Source organism: Hemicordylus capensis, chromosome 14 (assembly GCF_027244095.1).
Source record: "Hemicordylus capensis ecotype Gifberg chromosome 14, rHemCap1.1.pri, whole genome shotgun sequence".
NCBI classification, from domain to species: Eukaryota; Metazoa; Chordata; class Lepidosauria; order Squamata; family Cordylidae; genus Hemicordylus; species Hemicordylus capensis.
The window spans coordinates 17,831,913-17,854,167 of record NC_069670.1 but is presented as its reverse complement, the minus strand read 5'-3'; the positions used below and the strand labels follow the sequence as shown (position 1 = coordinate 17,854,167).

Genomic DNA, 22,255 nt, shown 5'->3' with positions numbered 1-22,255 from the left:
ATCATTTTTTAAGATGTAGGCTCTTGAGGGCACAAAGCACACCACCCAGGACAGACTATTTGGGGGCTCCCCAGGGTGTGTGGAGGCCCTGGTCTTCGTCCCCCCCCCCGAAGAACAAAATAGAAAAAGGGGGTGGGGAAAGAGAGAGTTGAGCATTCTGGGAAATCCCCAGAGCTCTTCGGTTCTTAAGATGGCGTGCAGGAGGAGTTAGACTGGATAATAATACTAGGTTCAAAACACATTTCAGGCTGCACGCACACAGGGCCACAGAGACCAAGAAATGTAGATGTGACCCCCTTGAAAATATGAATGCCAACAGTCAGAGCCAGCGTGGTGTATTTATTTATTTTATTTATTTTTGCATTTATATACCGCCTTTCGTTAAAAAGATAACCCCAATTTGGAAGATCAGTGTAGTGGTTAGAGTGCTGGACTAGGAACCGGGGAGACCCGAATTCAAATCCCCATTCAGCCGTGAAACTAGCTGGGTGACTCTGGGCCAGTCACTTCTCTCTCAGCCTAACCTACTTCACAGGGTTGTTGTGAAAGAGAAAATCTAGTATGTAGTACACCGCTCTGGGCTCCTTGGAGGAAGAGCGGGATATAAATGTAAAAATAAATAAATAAAATAAAAATTTGCCGCTGTCTCTTGTTGCTAAAATATATCATCCAGCCTTGACATCAGAGTTTAAAAGCAATCAGCCCCAAACACAACAAACATGAGAACAGAACAAGGATCAGCAGAGAAGATGAACAGATAAAGCCCAAATCAATTACAGACCATAAAAGGCAGGGGAAATCTGATCAGACCAAAGACTGGCCAAAACAACAGAAATCTGCTAAGAAAGCATCACAGTGAGAGCCAGACAGATGTCCTGGAGCAAGGAGTTCCACAGGCTCAGTGCAGCACATCAAAAGGGGCCTCTAGGTATCGTTTAGGATCCAGTCCTTTAAGTATCCCAGACAGCTTAAGGCTTTCAAGCAGGGCTGCACGACCTTGGCCCTCCAGCTCCTGCTGGGTTACCATCATCCTCAGTCACAATAGTCAGGGATGATGGGAGATGTAGTCCAACAGCAGCTGGAAGGTCAGAGTTGCTCAGCCCTGCTTGAAAGGCGATAACCAGTGCTTTGAATTGAGCCCAGGAGTGGACTGGGTGTTGGTAGAAATGGCAGAGCTGCACGTCCCCCACAGCGGCTGTTTTTGATGGGCTGGTGTTATCTGGGCGAGGTTTGGGAAACTCTGATGTAACCTGTGTGCTTTTTTGACCCTCGATCAGATGATTCCCTTTGTGAGAGGAAGGCCAGACCGGTGAGAACCAGTCCCAAGTCAAAGTGACCCAGCCCACAGGTGAAGGGAATCGGGCCCTCGGTTTCCTCATGCTTTGGAAAACCCTTCTGAAAGGGCCCTTTGCCGTGCTACGTCCAAATCTCTTGGAAGGCTCCAAATGCCCAAGCAGTGCTACATAACCAGAGAATTGCTCCTCCAGCTCAAAGGGACGGCCAGGTAGGAAATCAGCAGCTCTGGCACTTTCTGCCTCCCCAAAGCACTCCCCGGGCGACCCACGTTGGAACCTGGGCAGGTGAGGACACATCCCTTTTGGAGGTTGCTGAATACCCTCCCCCCTCCCCACTGGCATACACACACAGAGCTTGCCTGGGAGGAAATGTGCCAATCCAAAGGTTACCCATGTTTTTTGCACAACTAAGTCAACTTTAATTTTTAAAAAAACAACAACACCCAACTTCATTTGAATGGGCATGATTCCAAATCCAAATCAACATGCATTTTGGGCACGTCGACCCAAAATGCAAATGTTGGACTAATTCCTGCTCTGAGCAGCCCCTGTCTAATTTGAAGATTCCGGTCCTGAAAATAAATCATGCCAGGAGTGTCTGGTTGCAGTTCTGGCATCACGTCACGTTCCTTGGCACGGAGCTGGCTTGGAAATTGGTGCATCCCATCCTGGGCATGAATCTGCTGACACAGCAAGTCTGCCCTTTAATTCCAGCTCCTCTGACTTGTCTTAACTGATAGAGTTCAGTGCTGGTTGAAGATTATTTAAATTTTTTTAAAAAACTGAATATGTTCCTAATAAGTCATGTCCAAATTAACTGCATGCCCGTTTCTTGACGCAGATGTGTCAGTTCATCAATCATTACTTTCATAGTTATTTGGGGGCAAAACAGAGGAAATTGGACACGCAATCCGTGATGGAAAATGCAGAACGTCAATGTGTGTAACAGGCCCTGAAATTTATTTATTTATTGCCTTCCTTCCTGGGGTGTAGCTATAATTGTGGATGGGTTCAAAGAACCTGGGCCCCACAGCTCCACCCCTCCCTATTTTCTTCATCATCTCCCTCACTCCTAGGGGCCGCCAGGGAATGGGGTGAACACAGGCCCCCTCTCCCCTAGCTACGTCCGTCTGTCCATCCGTCCGTCCCTCCTTCCTTCCTTGGCATCACCACTGGAGATACGGGGCACATTGTGAAGAGAAACACAAATTGCAGAAGTGCAGCTTTAAGACGACACTGGGCACTAGCTAGGGGTTCTTTCATTCTGCAGATCTCAAAGGTCTCTTCAACTCATCCTTCCTTCCTATGAATACCCTGCTCTCCTCTCCCATTTCAGCACCTTACACCACGCTGCAGAAGTCGCTGAGTGGGCATAAATCCACGCTGGGCATCAGAGGGGTGTGTGTGTCAGTTGGGTTAGTTCAGTGAGTTCTAGACACATGAACTGGGCCAATCCCACCACCACCCCACCTGCCAGCCCTGTAGCAGGAGGGCTGTTGTAGGGCTGGGGGTACCCTCTTCTCCAGTTCTGCTTTGTGGCCGTGCGTTGGAGAAGGCTTCTATATACAGAGAAGCAGTACTGATAAAAAGTTAAAAGGATGAGGATCTGGCATCGCATAGTGGTTCGGAAGAGCATGGAAAATCCGGGCTTCAAATCCCATCTCAGTGAAGTGCTCATCATAAGATGGCCTTGTCCTCTTCCAGCCCTCCATGCAAACTGGTCTACTGAGGGATGGCGGAGACGATGTATCTGACCAGCTGCTGACATCCCTTGCTTGGATGACTGGCCTTTCCCTCGGCCTCCGTTCCCGCACATGCCACCGTCCACACGCAGGAAACCACGTCACTGTCTCACTCTAGAGAACCCACCGCGATCTCTCTCCCATACAACCTTCCGAGATCGCCACACTGCTATGATGAGAGCCCAGCTGAAGCCATTAAAAGTTGCTCCAGGGTTCAGTTTCCAATACATCAAGTCTTTAAGGGGCCACAACCACACTCTTTGTCAGTTTTGCCGGCCACTTGTCTCCAGTTCCGCTCTGTGGTTTATGGCTCCAGTGCGCAAGGGCCTGGCACACCTTGTGCTTCCAAACCGATTTATCTCCGCCCGCACACACACACCCCGCCATCAAAACAGGCAGCGTCCAGGCAGATGGGCGCTGTTTTTTCTGGAAGCAGACGTGGAGTGCCAGAGCGGAGTTTAGGAGCGGACGATTGTTAAAGTTCACGAGGGAGGGAGGTAGAGCCAGACAGAGCAGGACCACGCTGAATCCAGGGATCTCAGCCCGCCAGGCAGAACCTCGCAGCAGCCCCAGCAAGGTGGAGTGGAGGAGGAGGGCGGCGACATCCTTCCTTGGCGAAAGGGTCAGACAGCGGGAGTCGACCAGGTGGGCCTGGATGGAAGGGCTTGTTTGGGGGGCGTGTGGGTGTGGACCGTGTTGCTACGCCTCTCTCTCTCTCCTCCCAAAGGCAATGGGGCAGAGGAGGGGCTAGATGGGGAGGAGAAGGCACATAAGGGGGAACCTAGCAGCAGCCAGAGGGAGAGAGCGAGGGATTGCGAGAAGAAGGAGCGGCCGCTTCTCCCATTCATTCTCTGGCTGCAGGGTTGCGCCGGAGCAGCAGGAGCGCTCCAGCCGGCCAGAGGGACCCAGCAGTCTGGCGGAGGCGAGGCAGAGGGCAGCTGCAGCAGGCGCCTGCCTTTCTCTTCCCTGGAGGGGCTGAGCGCGCTTACCTGCTGCCGGCCGGATCCTGCTCGCCGCCGCCGCCGCCTTCCTCCTCTTGCCCCAGGACTGGAGGCAGCAGAAGCGCCACCTGCGCGCCCTGAAGCCCAGCCGCCCTGCCCGCCTCCCTCCCCGCCAAGATGCCCAATTTCTCCGGCAACTGGAAGATGAAGAGTTCGGAGAACTTCGAGGAGCTGCTGAAGGCGCTGGGTGAGCCTCTCCTGCGGGGCCGCTTCTCCCTGGCCGCCGCCCCCCCCCCCGCCCGAGATCTCTGGGAAGGGCTGAGTCAAGGGTTGCGGGCGGCGGCCGGGGTGAAGAAATAGAAGGTGACTCAGGCCGCCGGCGGTGCGTAAAAGGAACCTGCTGCCACCATGTGCTTGCGCTCAGTCTGGGGTCGAGCTAGATATAGATATAGAGAGAGGGTGTGTGTGTGTGTGTGTGTGTAAGGTTGCCCAGCGTTCTAACTTAAGCGAGGAGACTCCACGGCTACTCGGCGGCTGCCCGGCGCGAAATACTGTGGGGTGGCCTGGCGCGGGGGCGGGGGGGGGGGGCTGAGAAAAGCAGTCAGGCACTTCCAAGCGCTTGCTCCGGAGTCGTCCTGTGGCAGCGACTGGAGCCGTCTTGGGAGCAAGAAGAGGCTCCAGGGTTGCGGCGGTGATGATGATGAGCCCCCGCCTCCCTCTCCCTTCCGATGAGGGGGCTGGCCGCAGTGGGGGTGTTTGGGGCACCCAAGAGGGAGGGAGAAGAAGGTGCTGGGTGGCTGTGGCTCCTGGCTTTGCCTTGGCCACTTTTGGTGGGAGAGATGATCCCTACTGGTGGGGCCCCTTGGTGGAGAGGGATGGCTCCTCCTTCGCAGCGGGAGAGAAGCTCCCTGATCAGCCCAGCAGAGCATCTTCTCCAGCTGGTCTCTCCTTGGTGGGCTTTGCTTAGTTTCTCCCCCCCCCCACACCCAGATTGTGAGTCCTTGGGGGACAAGGTGCCATTTTCTCACCCCTTTTGCCCTGACAACCCCATCGAGGACTCTGGGGTCGACAAGTGGTCAATGAAGATGGTTTACATCCTGTAATTCTGATTTGGAGAAACCAGGTCCATCCCACATGGGGCCAAAGCGGGGCTCAGCCGGTGTTTGGGAGAGGTCTTGGTGGGGGGCTATGGTCCTTCTGGGGGAGACACACCAGAGCAGAAGGACCCATGAGGGGTCCTTCTGAATCAGGCCAAGAATCCAGCATCCTCTTTCCCACAGTAGTCTGTGCAGACGGGCCAGTCACTTCTCTCTCAGCCTAACCTACTTCACAGGGTTGTTGTGAAAGAGAAACTTAAGTATGTAGTACACCGCTCTGGGCTCCTTGGAGGAAGAGCAGGATATAGATGTAATAATAATGATGATGATGGATGATGATGATGCTTAGAAAGGAGAGCTGGTCTGGTGGTAGCAAGCAGGACTGGTCCCCTTAGCTAAGCATGGTCCACCCTGGTTGCCTATGAATGGGAGACTAGAAGTGTGAGCACTGGAAGAGATTCCCCTCCTTAGGGGATGGAGCCGCTCTGGGAATTGCATCTAGGTTCCAAGTTCCCTCCCTGGCAGCATCTCCAAGACAGGGCTGAGAGAGACTCTTGCCTGCCACCTTGGAGAAGCCGCTGCCAGTCTGTGAAGACAATACCAGTGGTCTGACTCAGTATATGGTAGCTGCCTGTGTTCCTATGTAATTCTACTGGGTCTGTTCCAAGTGGAGGTTTGTACCCCTGGTTATATTGGCCCGATCCCAGGCTCATTTTTCAACAGATCTTCTATAAGAGGCAACAGAGTTCTTGAATCCAGGGGTTCTCAAACGTGGGTCCCCAGATGGCCATTGTGGCTGGGGGTGATGGGAATTGTAGTCCAACACCCTCTAGGGAACCAAGATTGAGAAGCTTTGCCTTTGCTGCAATCCTCAAGAAAGGACAAAGCCAAACTGGGGTGGGGCGCAGGACAAGACAGATGAAGGAGAAAGTGGGGAGGGGCCAGGAAAGGCAGCGGTGGAGGGCTGTGTTCAGATTCTTTGTTCTCTCCATTTCGCATCCGGACCTTCCTCCGAGGAGCTGAAGGCGGCCCCATTTTCCTCCTCACAACAGCCCTGTGAGGCAGGCTCAGCTGAGAGACTGCATTTGCAATGGGGAGGAGGCTCTGGCTTGCAGGGTGGAGATGGCTCTCTTGAGCCATCCCAGCTAAAAATGCCCCCCTCCCATCCTTTGGGGGCTGGAAGTGGGGGCTCTCTTACCTTCTTGATTCACTCCATCCCCGAATCGTGCTGTGGCTTTCGGCTTTGGCAGTCCATCCTCAAGAGCACCTCTTGTGAATTAGCTCTCCTTTGACTCTGCTTCTTTATGTTCAGTCAAGATCTCTCTCTCTCTCAACTGTTCTGGCCACCAGCTGCTATACGGCTTAATAGATTGGGAAAACCTCCATGTTCAGCAGCAGTGCACCCTGAACCCCAGATGCTGGGGACAAGCCCTAGAGGATGGCCGTCTCCTTTGAGGCTTGCTTGTAGGCTTCCCAGCAACATCAACCTGGTTGCTGTTGTTAGAAAGGGCTCCCTCCCACCTGAACCCAAGCGAGGCCGTTCTGTGGCGACTGCAAGATGGAGCATCCATGTTCTGTGGTGATCTACCTCTGAGTGCCAGCCAGGTGCGCTGCTGTTCCCCTGTCCCGCGTGTGGGCTTCTCAAGAGGCGTCTGCTTAGCCACTTCTGGGAACAAGTTGCAGGAGGACTCGCTCACAGACCCAGCTCTTCTTTAGGCAGTATTGAGATGTGTTCACCCCTTTGGGAGACCTTTAAAAAGCAGGGAAGCGAGAGATAAATATTCCTTTAAAGAACTAAAATCCTAACCCACCCACCCACCCCATTTCAGCGCTTGCTGGGATGCAGCAGGAACTTTGGCGCACTGTTACACCTGATCCCAACAGCCGTCTTAAAAACATGGGTTAAGTTGGCGGAAGTTGCGCTTTTCTGGCGGATTTGGGCGAGCCGAGCTGAGTTTGCAGCTGCTTCTGTGATGCTCACTCAGGCTGCGCTGTGTTACACACACACACACACACCCCTAGAAAATCTGCCTGTGCCGAGACGGGTGGTGAGTCATAACCTGGATATCTGCAGAGGGTTTTGGAAGTCCCTTTCCAGCATGCCCCAAATGCAGGAGTGGGGGAATGCAGACCTCCCTGTTGCCAACTGCTTAAAAACGGAGCTGCTCCAGGGAGGAAGGGCAGGAACCCCAATGGGGGAGGTGGAAAGACAGAAGGTCAAGAGAACCCATCTCTGTGTGACCTGCCCTCCAGGCTGCACCCAGGCAGGGATTTCCAAGTTCTCCAGGGGTTTATTTTATTTTATTTTATTTATTGTTAAATTTATATACCGCCTTTCATTAAAGCAATCCCAAGGCGGTTTACAGCAAAAAAATGTAAACACAAGATGGTCAAAAAGACACAATTAAAATATTAAGTGAAAAAAAATATTAAACAAATCTGATTAAAAATTTAAAACAAAAGCATAAAAGCAGTACAGACTATAAAGAGCGGCAGCAGAGAACCCAATAAATGCCTGGGCAAAAAGCCAAGATTTTACACTTTTTCTAAAAGCTGTGATGGAGACCGAGGAGCGAATAGCGTTCTGGAGTCTGGGGGCAGCCACAGAGAAGGCCCTGTCCCGTGTGCACGACAGCTGAGCCTTCCTCATTGTGTTGCCTTTGAAGATAGAATTGTGGTGCATTCCCTCTCCTGGGGGATTGGGGCAGGGTGTCAGGCCGGCCACCACCGGGTTTCCAGCGTGGGGCTGAATGCCCCTTCTGGGAGTGCTCTTCCAGTTCTCTGGATGATCACCGTGGGCCCAGAGGCCAGCGCTGGGCTGTGTGATTCGGGAGGTGCCACCCCCAGATCTCTCACGGCCTGGAGCCTCGTCCAGATGCTGCACCCCAGCCACCTTCTGGGATTGCCCCACACAGCTGCTTGGGGGCTGGCCTGCCTGAGCGAGTGGAGCCGGGAGGTATTCTAAATCCATGAGCAGGCGGGTGTTTTGTGGCTGGGGCGCCAGTCCACTCTCGCTCTCTCGAGCCCTGGGCGTCTCTGCTGAAATGCCCAGGTCCATCCTAGCTTTGGGGAGCAGAGGGAGGGGCTTGCTGGGTGGGGAGCGAGGGGCTTCTTTGGCAAGGCTGCTGCTAGCCCTGATGAGGCAGGAGCACAGGTGGAGGAGACCTTTTTGCACATGCAGGGTGTTAGGAAGCACCCAGGGCATGGTTGGTCTTTCTTTTTTACAATTTTCAGGGTGGGGGGGGAGGTTATTAATGCAGGATCATGCCCAGAGCCAGCCTAAACAACTGGGGGGGAGCCCCCAAAAGTTGTGGGAGGAGCTTATCTGGCCCCCACCGGTCCTAGTGCGGACAACATTCTGTTATTTGAAAAATTATTTGCTTGTTAAAATGGGAGGGGGGAGATCTGGGGGGGGGAGCAAGCCTGCCCTCGTGCCCCCCTCCGCCCCCGGTTATGGGTCTGTGCCGGATGGAAAGCAGGTGCAGCTGTTTGGAACCCAAGTTCTGTCCTGGCCCAGGGGTGTCGCTGGAATTGAGCGGATGGGTTCAAAGAACCCGGCTCCAGCCCTCCCTGTTTCCCTCATGGTCTTCTTATCTGGTGGGCCACTGTGTGAAACAGGATGCTGGACTAGCTGGGCCTCCTTGGGCCTGATCCAGCAGGGCTGCGCTTGTGTTCCTCACACCGCTGGGGAGAGGGGCAGACACGGGCCCCTTCTCCCCTAGCGACACCCCTGGCCACGGCAGGTTTTTCGTTGGTGGGGGGGGCTAATTAACAAGCACCCTGGATCCCATGGGGTGCAGTCCTTGCAGAAGCCTTCGCTGGGGAGGGGCCCTGCCCTGTTGCCTCTGGCCAGAGCCTGAGACCCTGTTAAGAGTTCGCCGTGCCCTGGGCCACTGGGAGGCGGTGAAAGACAAGCCTGGAGGTGGTGTCCTGGGCTGTTGCTTGCCGCCCCTTGGGATGCTCAGGCCTTTGGCTCTCTGGGTTCTCTTAGGACAGATTCCTCCTGAAATAAACGCCCTCTTTCTCCCCCCTGTCCCCCCCCCCCATGGAGGAGGCTGGGCAGGCCTGCAAGAGCTCTCCCCTCTCTGCCAAACAATGTGTGAGCCATAACAAGAGGAGGCAGGAGGAGGCGTGTGATTAACTGGCCCGGGCCCCTGACGCTTCCCGCCGTGAGCTGCTGCTAAGAGCTCCAGACTGCTGGGTGATTGGGAGGTGGTGAAAGACGAGCCCAAAGGTGGCGGCGGGGTGTGTGTGTGTGTGTGTGTGTGTGTTTAGAAATGACTGCCCTCCAATGCGCTTGAGACCAGCACGCAAAGGCCAGTTCCAAACTCACAGGCATTTCAGTATCCAAAATTGGCTTAAACTGGGAGCCAGCAACTGGGGAACCAGCAACTCCCCTTGCTGCAGGGGAGGGGACAGTTTACAACAGAGCACTTGATCCAAAGGTGCATGTACATATACGAGTGTGCGCGCAGACAGACACACACACACCTTCCTTGGCTACTTCCTTCTTTGTTAATGTGACACATTTGACATTAACAATGAGGGCTAGCAGCCTGAAGAAGAAGAAGAAGAAGAAGAAGAAGAGATCGAGCATCCCCTCCGTGTGATCTAGGCTGAACGGCATGTCCACCAAAGCTTAGATTCTAGCAGGTCTGAAGGGCGGCGGCGGCAAGTGTAAAATGTCCATCTTCCGACTGGGAAAGCTTGTAGCATCTCAGCAGGAAGGATGGAAAATTCCTCCCTCCACCAAGGGAGCAGTGCCGATCCCCCTCCACCACCTCTTTCTTTCTCTGAGAACAATGGAGAATCCCCTCTCTTGTTTCTCCCTCCCTCCCTGCTTTCTTTTGTTTCCATGGAGAGCACCTCCTTGGGAGGTGCAAGAAGAACAATGCAAGCCCCCTCCCCTCCCACACAGAATGGAGGTGAAGGAAATGAGGCTTAGCTTGGTCTGGGGGGGGGGGCGCGATGTGGGGCGGGCCCTCCATAAGCCTGCCTGGGGCTCAGAAAGGCTTTCCCTCAAAATGTGGGGCAGAAGGATTCCCGGCCCCCGGAGTCTGCCAGTTTGGCAGGCAGAGCGATCGCCTCCCCCCCCCCCGCCTTCTCAGCAAAGCAATGAGGTGGTCACAGCAAATACTTTCCAGGTTAGGGGGGGATGTGTAACATATTTCAGGATAATTATCACGTACTTGTATTTCACCGGGTTTCTCTCTCTCTCGCCGCCCTGCCCCCAGCTCTGGATTTGAGGGTGGAAAGGAGGCTCAGATGCTGCTGGGGTTAGGCAGGGAGCAGAGTGGAGGGGAAACCTCTGCAGGGGAAATAAACCTGCCAACCATTAAGAAACCCTTGTTCTTTCCTACAAAGCCTGGGGCGGGGGGGGGGGGGTCGGTCTTGTTTTATGGGCATCTTAGTCCCGCAGAGGGAAGCCGATCTCGTGCGCTTCGGCTTCCAGAAGGATGCTCCAGAGGCGGGACCAAGAGGGCTCCACCACGTCGTCGGCCCTCCTCTGGCTGGGCTCCCACCATCCCTGGCTACTGGCCACTGTGCCTGGGGGTGATGGGGACGGCTGCAGGGCCAATGGGGTGCAGCCCCTGCTGGAAAGCCTCGCTTGCTTCCTGGGCTTTGACACGGGCAAGGCGGGCTTTTCCTGCCGTAGGGATTATTTATTTGTTTATCGGGCATGGCCCAGCAGTGGTGGTGACATTGCAGAACTTCGTGGAATCTCCGTGATCGGAGGCAGCCCACCTCCAAAGCTACTTGCTGGTAGGCGAGCAATGGGGGAAAGGCCCTGTAGAGTTAGCTGCCTTCTACTGAGTCGGGCCCTTGCTCCACCTAGCTCAGGATTGTCCACACTGACTGGCAGCAGCTCTCTGAGGTTTCAGGCTCAGGAGTCTTTCCCAGGATGCCTCTCAATTCCAGTTGCAGGGGAGTCACGGCCGAGGGAAGGCATGCCCTCAACTCCTGCCTGTGGCTTCCAGCGGCATCTGATGGACCACTGTGGGAAACAGGATGCTGGACTAGCTGGGCCTTCTTGGGCCTGATCCAGCAGGGCTGTTCTTATGTTCTTAGCCCTGCCTGGAGATGCTGCCAGGATTGAACCTGGGACCTTCTGCATGCCAAGCAGAAGCTCTTCCACTGAGCTACGGGCCCCATCTCCTAAGTGGAATATCTTGCAGTTCTCACACATGTAGTCTCCCATCCAAATGCAAACCAGGGCAGACCTTGCTTAGCAAAGGGGACCGTTCATGCTTGCAATTGGTTCTTCTCTGCACTTCTTGGTGTGGGAGGTTCTCCGCATATGTGAATGTTCAGCGGCAGCGTTAAGAGCAGCTGCTTTGCCGTTGTTCAGAAATGGCCACGGGCCTGGAGAAATGCTCCAGGCCCTGTTATTTCATTTTATTTCCCCTTTTTAAAAAAAAACCAGGCAGCCAATTTTTTTTTTTAACAAGGGCCTTAACCTTGCCGCTCCCCTAATAAAATTACAATCTCTGTTCACATCTTGTAATCAGTCTTCAAAAAGGGAAACTTGGCAACACCCGAGACTCCGAATGGCCACGGGGCTCTGGAACAATATTTCCCATAACAATAATTCTTCCCAGAAGCGGGGGGAGATGAGATGTGGTGATTGATCCCATTTCTCCCTCCGAAAGGGTGAGGCCCCTCGGCTCTCCTGATGCACTTTGGCGGCGGGGGGGCAGGACCAGCAAAAACAACGGCCCCTTTGTGCACGCTCAATTACCAGAATTAAAACAGAGTGCGTTTAAAAGCAAACAACGCTGACACCCAAACCCGATGTGAGCCTTGGAATCCAATTAAGAACATGAGACTGGATGCGACCAAAAGTCCATTTAGTCCGTCCTCAGCCCAGATGCCTGTCCTGGGAAGCCCACAAGCAGTGGGTGAAGAGCTCTCTCCCACGGTTTGCAGCTGTCATTCGGAGGTAGACTGCCTCTGAAACTGGAGGTTGCGTTCAGCCATTATAGCTTGGGATGTTTGACTACTACTATGAAATTTTATATACCGTTTTTCCAACAAAGATTGTCAACGCGGTTTTACATGGAAAGATAAACAGATACATAAGATGGTTCCCTGTCCCAAAAGGTCTTGCCTCTTAAAAATGGAAAGGCAGACAGCAGCAACAGCCATGGGAGGGATGCTCTGCTGGGGCTGGACAGGGACAGTTGCTCCACCCCTGCTAAATGTACCGTATTTACCCGAATTGAAGAGGACTCTGAATTTAAGACGACCCCCTAAAAAGTCGAGATTAAATTTTATTTATTTATCAAATTTGTACACTGCCCCGAACCTTTTTTCCTAGTACAAATACTAGTTATACCTGCATTTACTAAAAAGGAACAGGACTCTGAATTTAAGACAGCCTCCCGATTTCCAATATCAAAAAACTTGGGGGGAGGACTAGTCTTGGATTCAGGTAAATACGATAAGAGACCTCTCCTCCTCTTCGGTGAACGTGTCCAAGCCATCTGAGCCAGTGGCCATCTTGTGGCAGGGAGTTCCATATGATGCACTGGCAAAGAAGGATTTCCTTTTGTCGCTTCTGAATCTACTGCGGATCAATTTCTTTGGGGGAAGCCCGAGTGCTGGGTGTTGCGGAGGGTGGGGTGGGTGGGGAGGAAAGCACAAGGGTTTCTGGTGAGTCTGAGTCTTGCTCCAGGCCCTGTGTTAACAACCCTGTGGTCCTGGCTTCTGGCAGTTTCCCCACAGAGTTTCCCCCCCAAACTCGCTCACAGAACAAGCCCCCTTGCAGTGGAGTGAATGAGATGCCCTGATTGCTCTGGAGAGACTCCCTCCCACGTCACACTTGCCTTTTGTCCTGGCTTTCCTCTCTTGCTTGCCCAACTGCTTGCTTGCGCAAAGCTGTGATTACACACGCTCTCCTCTCTAGAAAGCTTTTGTATTCGACAGGTTGCACAATTGGTGTTTCCCAGTGATTCGCCTCCTCTGGGCAGCATCCCCCAGAGATGGGCACATGGGGGGGGGGCTGCTCTTTTGCCGATGTGGCATCGCCAAGGTTTCAGACTTCATCGACAAGACCTTGCATGCTGCACTCCCCACGTCCCCTGAGGGTGGGGGCTAGTAGTAGTGGTGGGGTCTAGTAGGCGGGAGAGCTCCCACCCAGCTCCCTGAGACACAAAGGGGAGAAAAGAACAGCTGAAAACAAGGAGAGGTTCATCGGAAGCTGCCGTCTGCTGAGTCCGACCCTTGGTCCATCTAGTTCAGCGTTGTCTGCACTGACTGGCAGCAGCTCTCCAAGCTTCCAGGCAGGCATCTCTCCCAGCCCTACCTGGAGATGCTGCCAGGGACCTTTTGCCTGCAAAGCAGATGCTCTGCCACTGAGGTCGCATCCCTGAGTCCCAAAACCCCCTCTGCCACAAACACAAGGCAAGAGCACAGGAGGCTGCCGTCAAACTCTTGATGTGTCTAGCTCAGTATTGCCGACTCTTTTACTTTACTGCTGCTCCTTTGTTTTTGTGAACCGCCTAGAGCCTTTGGAGACAGGCGGTGTATAAATTTAAAAATAATAATAATATAACTCTGGCTGGTAGCAGTTCCCCAGTTTCCCAGACGGGTATTTCCCAGGCTTACCTGGAGATGCTGCCAGGGATTGAACCTGGGACTTTCTATATGCAAAGCAAGATGCTCTACCATCGAGCGATGGCTTCATCTCCAAGGACACTCCATTACATGTCTTTGTGTTTCCAACTCTCCTGTGGGGTCTCTGTCCACTGGACTTGTTTGGGAAGGAGGTGGGCAGTAGGCATGCTGATGGCTGACCGGCACAACTAAACTCCCTTCCAATGGCCTCTGGTTAGCTTCCTTTCCCTCCTGGACTTTCCCATTTCCAGGGCTACTGAGAATTGGTTCTTCCACTGAGGGGTCCTAAAGAAGAGAAGTAAGATCAGCTGTGTAAGAGCTCAGCTGCCAAATGAAAGCCCTTCCAAGATACCAGCTGCCCTGCAAGATCCTGATGCCAATTATGTAGCTATTTATCAAATATGCGTCTTTTCTCTGCTTAAAAACAAGCAGTGAGATACAATTCAAACAACTGGTGGCACCATAAAGACTAAGAAATATATTCTTGCCAGAGCCCACGTCGCTGGAACCAGGCATTGTCATCTGCAGTTGGCAGATACCGTCATTTATTAAGTGCTAACTAATATGAGCCTGGAGCTGGACAGAAATAGAGCACACGTCCCTGTCTGCAGACTCACAGTCTTAAAAAGAAAAGAGAGAGAAAGAGAGAGAGAATGAGGTCAGAGTTGGAAGGAAATGGGAAACATGGCATAGCTGGGGAAAGGGTTCGAGAATACAAGGGTTTGCCTTAGGAAAAAAAGAAAGAGACAAAAGAAATCGGACAAGAGGGAAATGCAGGAGGAAGAAGGGGAGTCTGTAATAATGTCTTCAAGAGAGACAGAGAAGGGGCCAGATACCCAGACACATGAACCCAGTCGGAGGTGGTGAGTGGGGATGTTACAATAGCAAGCAGTGCAAATAAGGGGTGTGTGTCCTGTTGCTATCCAGATCTCAACGTGATTCATTCCAAAGAGCAAACGCTCCAGTCTGGGTGGGTGTGACGCTGTCCCAGCTGGTCATGAATTGGCAAATCCGAGGCCAATAACGCGTCCATGAAACCTGGCGAGGAACAATGGCTTTCTGTCGCCAGCCAAAAGCCGCTCCCAGCCCCAACTGGGAGAACTGGAGCCGGAGCGCTGCCTCTGGATTCCAGCTCCGCAGCTTTGGACAGGGAGTCTCCCTTTGGAACCTTTCCAGAAAGGTGCGACGGGGAATGTGCAAAGTGTCGAGTGAGCGGCCGACGCGCTCCCCGGCCGTTCCCGGAGCACTGCTGTTGCTCATCGCTGGGCTGGAGCCCTGCGGATTTGCATGCAGAGGGCATGGCTGGGACACGGTGGCAGATTTAAAGCAAGGGTCGAGTTTGAACAAGCAAGGCAGGCACTTGCCAGAGCAGCTGCGGAGAGAGACCAATGTGACCCGCAAACCAGGGCCTGTCGGCAGCATGACTAGGAAAAGCCTTGGATGGATCAGGTGTTCGCCTGGTGGCAACATGAGCGGAAGGGGGACATCTGTGGGGTGTCTCCTGGGTGGCGTCACACTGGAGAGCGTCCGGCGGGCCGCGGCTCCTGCACGGCTCTAACCCGAGTCAAAGAGGAGAGCTGGTCTTGTGGTAGCACCCCTTTGCTCAGCAGGGTCTGCCCTGGTTTGCATTTGAATGGGAGACTACACGTGTGAGCACTGCAAGATCTTCCTCTTAGGGGATGATAGGGCCGCTCTGGGAAGAGCAGAAGGTTCCAAGTTCCCTCCCTGGCAGCATCTCCAAGATAAGGCTGAGAGAGATTCCTACCTGCCACCTTGGAGAAGCCGCTGCCAGTCTGTGTAGACAATACTGAGCGAGAGGGACCAAGGGTCTGACTCAGTGTATGGCAGCTTCCTATGCTCCTAACCTGCAGCAGGACCATGCCCATCCATTAGAGCAGTCGGGGAGATCCATTCAGGATAAGGCACTTGAGAGAGGCAGCGTCCAGATCACTTAAACGGCTGCCCCCAGGCTCAGAAGCAGGATGCCTCTGAATGCCAGTGGCAGGGGAGCCACAGCAGGAGAGAGGGCGTGCCTTCATCTCTGGCCTGTGGGCTTCCCAGAGGCATCTAGTGGGCTACTGTGGGAAACAGGATTCTGGGCTGGAGAGGCCTTGGGCCTGATCCAGCAGGGCTCTTGTGTTCTAAATCATGAGAACTGGCACCTTGAGTTGGGACTGTAAGACCAATGCAAAGACTTTCGGAACAGAGTTCTGCACTCTCTGCACTCCATCCCGGTGGGTGGATGATGCCGTTTATAGAGCACCCACGGTTCAGAACACCCCCAGTCAGTAGGGCCGTTCATACCAACAGCATTAGGATAGGAGGAGCCTCCTGCCAGGATCGGGGAAAACGGTGCTCTCCCAGCTGCCCATTAAATAGGCTCCTCGTCCCATAATGTCAGTCATGTGAACTGCCTTGGCATGTGGCAATTACTGGTCCAGCCAGGTTTGAGTGGCCACGGACGGGATCTATGCCGAAGCCCCCTTATGTTTCCGGGCAGGCCCATTGGGTTGGAAATTCCTGGCTGCTTTTTCTCCGCGAGCAAAAGACAGGAGACCTCGGAGGACCGAGCAGGAGATTCAAACGGGAAGGTCAGAAGGCAGACAAGAGTGAGCCGGGGTGGGTTGAGACCACAGGAAGGGGGCCCGTAATTAATCCGATGGGCCCGTCTCTTTGCAGGCGTCAACGTGATGCTCCGGAAGATTGCGGTGGCTGCTGCTTCCAAGCCCGCCGTCGAGATCAAGCAGGACGGGGAGTCTTTCTACATCAAGACCTCGACGACCGTGCGCACCACGGAGATCAACTTCAAGGTTGGGGAGGAGTTTGAGGAGCAGACGGTGGACGGGAGACCCTGCAAGGTGAGGTGCTTTGGGAGGGTGGGGGGACGGGACGCTGCAGGCTCTGTGAACCTGCACGTCTTGGGGAACCTTTGCCGATTGGAAGCCCCTAGGGGCAGAGAACTGTCCTCCTTAACTTGGTATGGTACTGGCTCTGTGTAAATAATATACCCACAGCCTGAAGATCAGGCTTGATGTTGTAGGGGAAAGAGGGCGGAAGGGGGAGATGCATTCTCTTGCGGGGAATGAAGAGTCCAAGATGGGGGGGGTGCCCTTCGACCCCTCCCTCAACAATGCAGCTGCTATGCCCACTTGCTTGCAGGAGCCCTTTGATTCCTCCGGCAACCAAGACTCCCATCGGGATCCAGTCTTTCTCTCTGCGATGAATTGTAGCTGCCTCAGGAGTGGAGACCCTGCTGTGGCTCTCCTCCAAGGGCAACCAGCTTTTCTTCTCTGCTTGGCTGTGGCCGGGGAAGTGAAAGAAGTGCCCTGAACTTTGGAAGGCACCCTCTCATGGGGCGGGGCGAGGAGAAGGCTCCTGGGTGCTTTCCAGATGAGACCCTACAATGGGGTCACTGCTTATCTGATTGGTGTCCTTCTGTACTGCCTGTGTTGTCCCTACGCTGCCAGCAGGGTTCCGTTCACGTTTCGGATGCCTCGTTTCGGATTGAATCGCTGCGATACGACATTGCATGTGTGTCGCAAAAAGGTTGCTGTGTTTTCCCCTTGTAGGGTGTTTTGATTCTGGGGTTCGTGGTGAATACGACCCTGCCATGCCGGAGCATTTTACCCCGGTTGTAGTTGGGTAATCTGGAAAGCGCCCTGTTCCCCTCCGTCTCCTTGAACGGGCGTTCTCCTCCGCTTCCTCCTCAAAAGGAGAGCAAAGAGGCTTGGGGTTGCTCACAGAGGTCCAGGGCCCTTCTGTGCTCCTGTTCTCTGCTGCTCTTGAGTGTGTTGCTGGCGGGCCTTGCGGACGTGCCGTCTCCTCCTTGATGAAAGCTGCTTCGGGGAGGGGGAAGAGGTAGGAGATGCTGGGAAAGAGGGGCAATATGGTATGAGGAGAAGCAGCTGGAGACAGGGGGGAACTAGGCCTGTTTATCGTTTTGAGCAGGGGTCGGAAACCGAGCAGAAGTGCTGTGCTAAAGGCTCATTGAGTCACTCTCATTTAAGGTTCCACGTGCCAGGAATACATAATGCTGAGATTCTGCCCCCCCTCACAAAGGGCTGCCCTGATTCTCCCTTGCCCCCGATTTCCAGCATGCAGCCCCTGAAAACCACCCTTGGGGCTGAAATTCTCTCTGACACAGCAGCGGGGCTGGTTTTGAGGGGCTGCGTGCTGGAAATCGGGGGCGAAGGAGGGCAAGGCAACCCCCCCCATGGGGACCCCCTGGCCTTGTGGAGGCCCAGCAGTAAGAGTGCCACTCAAAATATCGTTTTGCCTGCCACTTTTGACATGCACACCATAGGTTGCTGACCCCTGGTTTGGAGGACCGACTGCCACACAGAGAAATCGGTTATTAGAACTGTGGTTACACCCCTCAGTGGGACTGCCCCAAGGGGGCTGAAGTCTACAATTTCGGCAATGGGGGCGGATACCAGAGAGGGAACAGGCAACCACTCTGCAAGAGAGAGAGGATCAGAAAGACCCCTTCCCAACCACTTGTGCATCAGATTGTTTCGTTTAGCTACCTTGAATTCTTCTTAATGAAAATAGATTGGAGCATAAATTTAAACAAAGGAAGAATAAGAAGGCGACGAGGAATGACTAGGGGCTCAGTTGACGTCTGCTTCTCATTGTATCTCTTGGCTGGGACTGGGAAGGCCTGGATCCCGCCCACACTTGGACTCCCCCCAAATCCCCTGTCTTCCCACTGCTCAGCTAGTGACCGCTGAGATTTCCAAATGGGTTAGAGTGGGTGACCTGGAGGGGAAAACCTTTTTCTTTTTCTGGCCCCACCTGGGAGTTTCTAGAACAGAGCTAGATGATTTATCCGGAGGGGTGTAAATATTAGATGCTGACTGCTTGCTACTGAGGCTACCAAGGGGAAGGCTCCTGGGGCGAAACGCATTTGGTGTTCTTTTAAATCCAGGGGACAGACTTGAATGGCTTCTGTCAGTCACACCAATAAGAGGATGATCATATCGAAAGCTCTGCTCTCTGATTCAACACTCCCACCGCACCCCACTTCTTATTCCTGTGAGCAAGATGAGGAGAGGTGGTGTGTTTTTCAGGCTGCGTGGGTGACTTGTGGGGGAACTTCACAAACCAGCCCCATGAACGCCTGCCACAAGACGTAGTGGTGGCTTAGATAGCTTTAAAGGAGTATTAAGGGATCTCATGGAGATGGAGGAGGAGAGGTCTATTAATGGCCATTATGACTATGTGGAGCCTCCGTGTTGAGAGGCAGTCTACCTCTCAGCAGCCACTACCTTGGAGGCAAACAGAGGAAGTCTGTTTCCTTCTGGTGGGCTTCCTGGAGGCTTCTGGTTGGCCACTGTTGGAAGCAGGAGGCGCGAGGACTGGGTTGACCTTTGGTCCAGTCCAACATGGCTTTTCTGAGACTCTTAATTTAAACCTTGGCAGCAGGACACATACGTACGCCTCTGCCGATTCCCAGATCTGTTCCAGAGAGCTGGGCGGGGGGGACGGGGGACATTATTAGCCATGAGCAACTGCACATCCGGACTGCAGGGGTGTTTACGTACCACCGAGGTCTGAACGGCAGTGCAGGGGGCACTTCTCAGCCACTTCTCCCTCCTGCCTTTAACGCCTTCCCTTTCCAGGTCCCTGCAAACCCCTGACTGATGAGCCCCTGAGACCACGGGCCTGATGGGGAAGTGGGGGGAATTTGCAAGCAGCCAGCTTGTTCTGCCTGCTGGGTGATAAAACCCACACCTTCCTTTGATGCATGTGCCAGAGATCGTCCTTGTTCTCTCACGGCCTTTTCTTTTCTTTCTTTCAGAGCTTGGCCAAATGGGAGAGTGACAACAAAATGGTCTGTGAGCAGCGGTTGCTAAAAGGTGAAGGGCCCAAGACCGGCTGGTCCAGAGAAATGACCAATGATGGAGAGTTGATTCTGGTAAGGAGATGCAAAGGGCCACTGATGGGATGATGGGAGTTGTAGTCCAACAACAGCTGGAGAGCCCAAGTTGTACAGCCCTGGAAACATAGGAAGCTGTCGTACACCGAGTCATACCCTCGGTCCATCTAGCTCAGTACTGTCTACACAGACTGGCAGCAGCTTCTAGGCTGCAGGCAGGAGTCTCTCCCAGCCCTATCTGCAGCTGCCAGGGAGGGAACCTGGAACCTTCTGCATGCAAGCAGACAGGTGCTCTTCCCAGAGCAGCCCCACTATCCCCTGAGGGGAAGATCTTACAGTGCCCACCCCATGGAGTCCCCCGTTCAAATGTAAACCAGGGTGGACCCTGCTTAGCCAAGGGGACAAGCCATGCTTGCTACCACCAGGCCCTGCTCTCTAGGATGCTTCCATAGTGTGTTGATCTTCTGTCTGCTTTCAACTGCCTCTGTGAAGGTTCGGGCTTGCTTTGAGTAATGATGTTCTAGAAAAGCAATAGAAACACGGAGACGAGGTGAGGTGTGGCCTGCTTTGGTGGTGACAGAGACGCCAAAGGGGAAAAGAGGCAGAGATTGCCTGTCCCTTTCTCCGCTGCTGCTTGGGGGGGGTGAGATCAGAGAGTTCCTTCTCTGGTATAGAGCCGGTCTTGTGACCGCGGGCATGAACTGTCCCCTTTGCGAAGGGACTGCCTTGGTTTGCCTTTGGATGGGAGACCACATGTGAGCGCTGTAAGGTATTCCCTTTAGGGGATGGGCCCATGGCTCAGGGGAAAAGCATCTGCTTGCGTGCAGAGGGACCCATGTTCAGGCCCTGAGTAGGTCTGGGAGAGATTCTTGCCTGTATCCTTGGAGAGCTGCTGCCAGTCAGTGAAGACACTACTAAGTCAGCTAGATGGACCAAAGGACATCTAACTGGGCAGGAGGCAGCTGTTGATGTTCCTATAAGGGCAAGAGGTGGGTGGGTTTGGGGCTTCTTCTCCTGTTGTGTCTCACACCTCCGTCACATCCAAAGCCACTCTTCCCTCATCCGGCTGAGAAATGTGGTGCCAATTTCTTTGTCTTCTGCCTCATTGATTTCCTCTCTTCTTCCCCCCACAGACCATGACGGCTGATGATGTTGTCTGCACGAGGATTTACATCCGGGAGTGAGAGGCCTGCTGGGGGGTGGGGGGTGGTGTATGGGGCGGGGGAGGGCACTCGGGAGCACCAGACCCCCACATAGGGAGGTCACCACGGATTCCACTTGGGCTGATCCCAGCCTGCCCACCTTGACTCCTCGGCCATAAAGCACACCCTCCAAAAGCAACCCAGGGTCTCTATGGCAGGCAGGAGAGCATTTCTCCACTCCAGAAAACCACCTGACCCATCTCTCTCTCTCTCTCAATCTCCACGTTCAGAGGCTCTACAAGCAGCAAAACCCAACTAAGAGAACAAGCTGGAGGTCTCTCATGACATTCCCCCAGCCCCAACCGGGTAGCTGTTGGGATGGATAAAGCCAGCTCTGTCCTAGTGACATTAAACTCGCGATGACCCACAGCTCCTGGGGGAATGTCCCCAAGCAGCCCTCTGGGGAACAGACACAGGCTTCCCTTGTTTAGAAAGCTCTCGGTGGAATTTAGGGTCAGACCCTCAAGGGCAGGGGTCCAAGAAGCGCACCCCATGGTGGTGTTTCTTCTCCTCAATTTCCCTCGGGCAATGATGGGGTGGGGGAGAAGGGGCCAGCAGCTGGTTTCCTAATCCCTCCAACCCCCAAACGAGCAACTGGGTTGGGGGGCAAGTTGCCCTCTTCTCATCCCTTTGTGCCCTGCCTGTTGAACCCCAGAAGTGGAAAGGGTTGTGCTCTGGTCAGGGAGTTGATGTGCTTTCCCCGCAAACTGACTTGAAGGCTATTATTTTATACAGAAGGTTTTGGGGTGCCCCTGCCCCTCAGTTGCCAAAAAAGTAAGAGCTGTAATTTAGCTGAGATACATTCTGCTCTCCCCCCCCGCACTTCACAAATTAAAAAAAACCCTGCTCTTCTTTCTCTAGATCTGTTGTCTTAATCATTTCTGTGATTTTAGAGGTATTTATTTGTGACTGTTGCATGGGAAAAGAAAGACGCGAAAACCACCTCCCCCGTGACAAACCAGCACTGTGTCTATTTGTGCAGAATCCGCCCACCTCTTTGATCTTCAGCTTTCTTGCTAATAAATGTCTCCTAAAAACAAAACCCTGGAGCTGTGTCTTGTGGTTTGCAGGATTAGTGCACATCTGCTAAGCTTGATTGGTGTTCCTTCTATCTCTGCCTGTCTGTGTCTATCCCCTTCTTTCTTTCGCGGCACATCTGTCTGCCTACTCTTCCTTCCCTTAGCCGCAAAGTGACTAACCCTGTGTAAATATATGTACAGAACTCAATACGCAAGAGAGTTCGGCCTTTGGTGCATTCCTTTTCGAAGGGAAGATAGGATACACATTTTAAAAATAAACACATCTGTTCAGAGTATTTTGAGAAGTCCCATCTTAGGTTTTTCTTTTGATTTCTTATCTGCCTCCATCTCGACAACCCAGGATAAGTAACACGCACATTTTAAATCAATAAAGCCCTTGACATTTTTAACTTCCCTAACAAGAACGATCTAATTATGAATTCCCTGATTGGGCCTCTGAATGCT

At 53.4% G+C, this 22,255-nt stretch overlaps 2 protein-coding genes across 3 annotated transcripts in view; one reads left to right on the top strand and one right to left on the bottom strand.

Moving 5' to 3' along the window:
* The window catches only part of METTL25B (methyltransferase like 25B), a 62,376-nt gene extending 48,420 nt beyond the window's left edge, over window positions 1-13,956 (bottom strand). Inside the window, exons 1-3 of the mRNA XM_053278348.1 lie at window positions 13,683-13,956; window positions 6,664-6,825; window positions 6,274-6,436 (exon numbers count right to left, since the gene is read on the bottom strand). The gene's annotated coding sequence lies outside the window, so the exon portion shown is untranslated. The remainder of the gene's footprint in view (window positions 1-6,273; window positions 6,437-6,663; window positions 6,826-13,682) is intronic.
* CRABP2 (cellular retinoic acid binding protein 2) lies at window positions 3,474-21,813 on the top strand. 2 transcript variants are annotated; one of them, XM_053278365.1, is made up of 5 exons: window positions 3,474-3,682; window positions 3,899-4,225; window positions 16,371-16,549; window positions 19,492-19,608; window positions 20,703-21,813. In XM_053278365.1, exons 2-5 carry the CDS (start codon window positions 4,156-4,158, stop codon window positions 20,751-20,753), a joined length of 417 nt encoding a protein of 138 aa, XP_053134340.1. In that variant the 5' UTR covers window positions 3,474-3,682; window positions 3,899-4,155; the 3' UTR covers window positions 20,754-21,813. The 2 variants fall into 2 exon arrangements, with proteins under 2 accessions (XP_053134340.1, XP_053134339.1); XM_053278364.1 differs by lacking the exon at window positions 3,474-3,682 and having other exon boundaries at window positions 3,752-4,225.
* The last annotated feature ends 442 nt before the right edge of the window (window positions 21,814-22,255 follow it).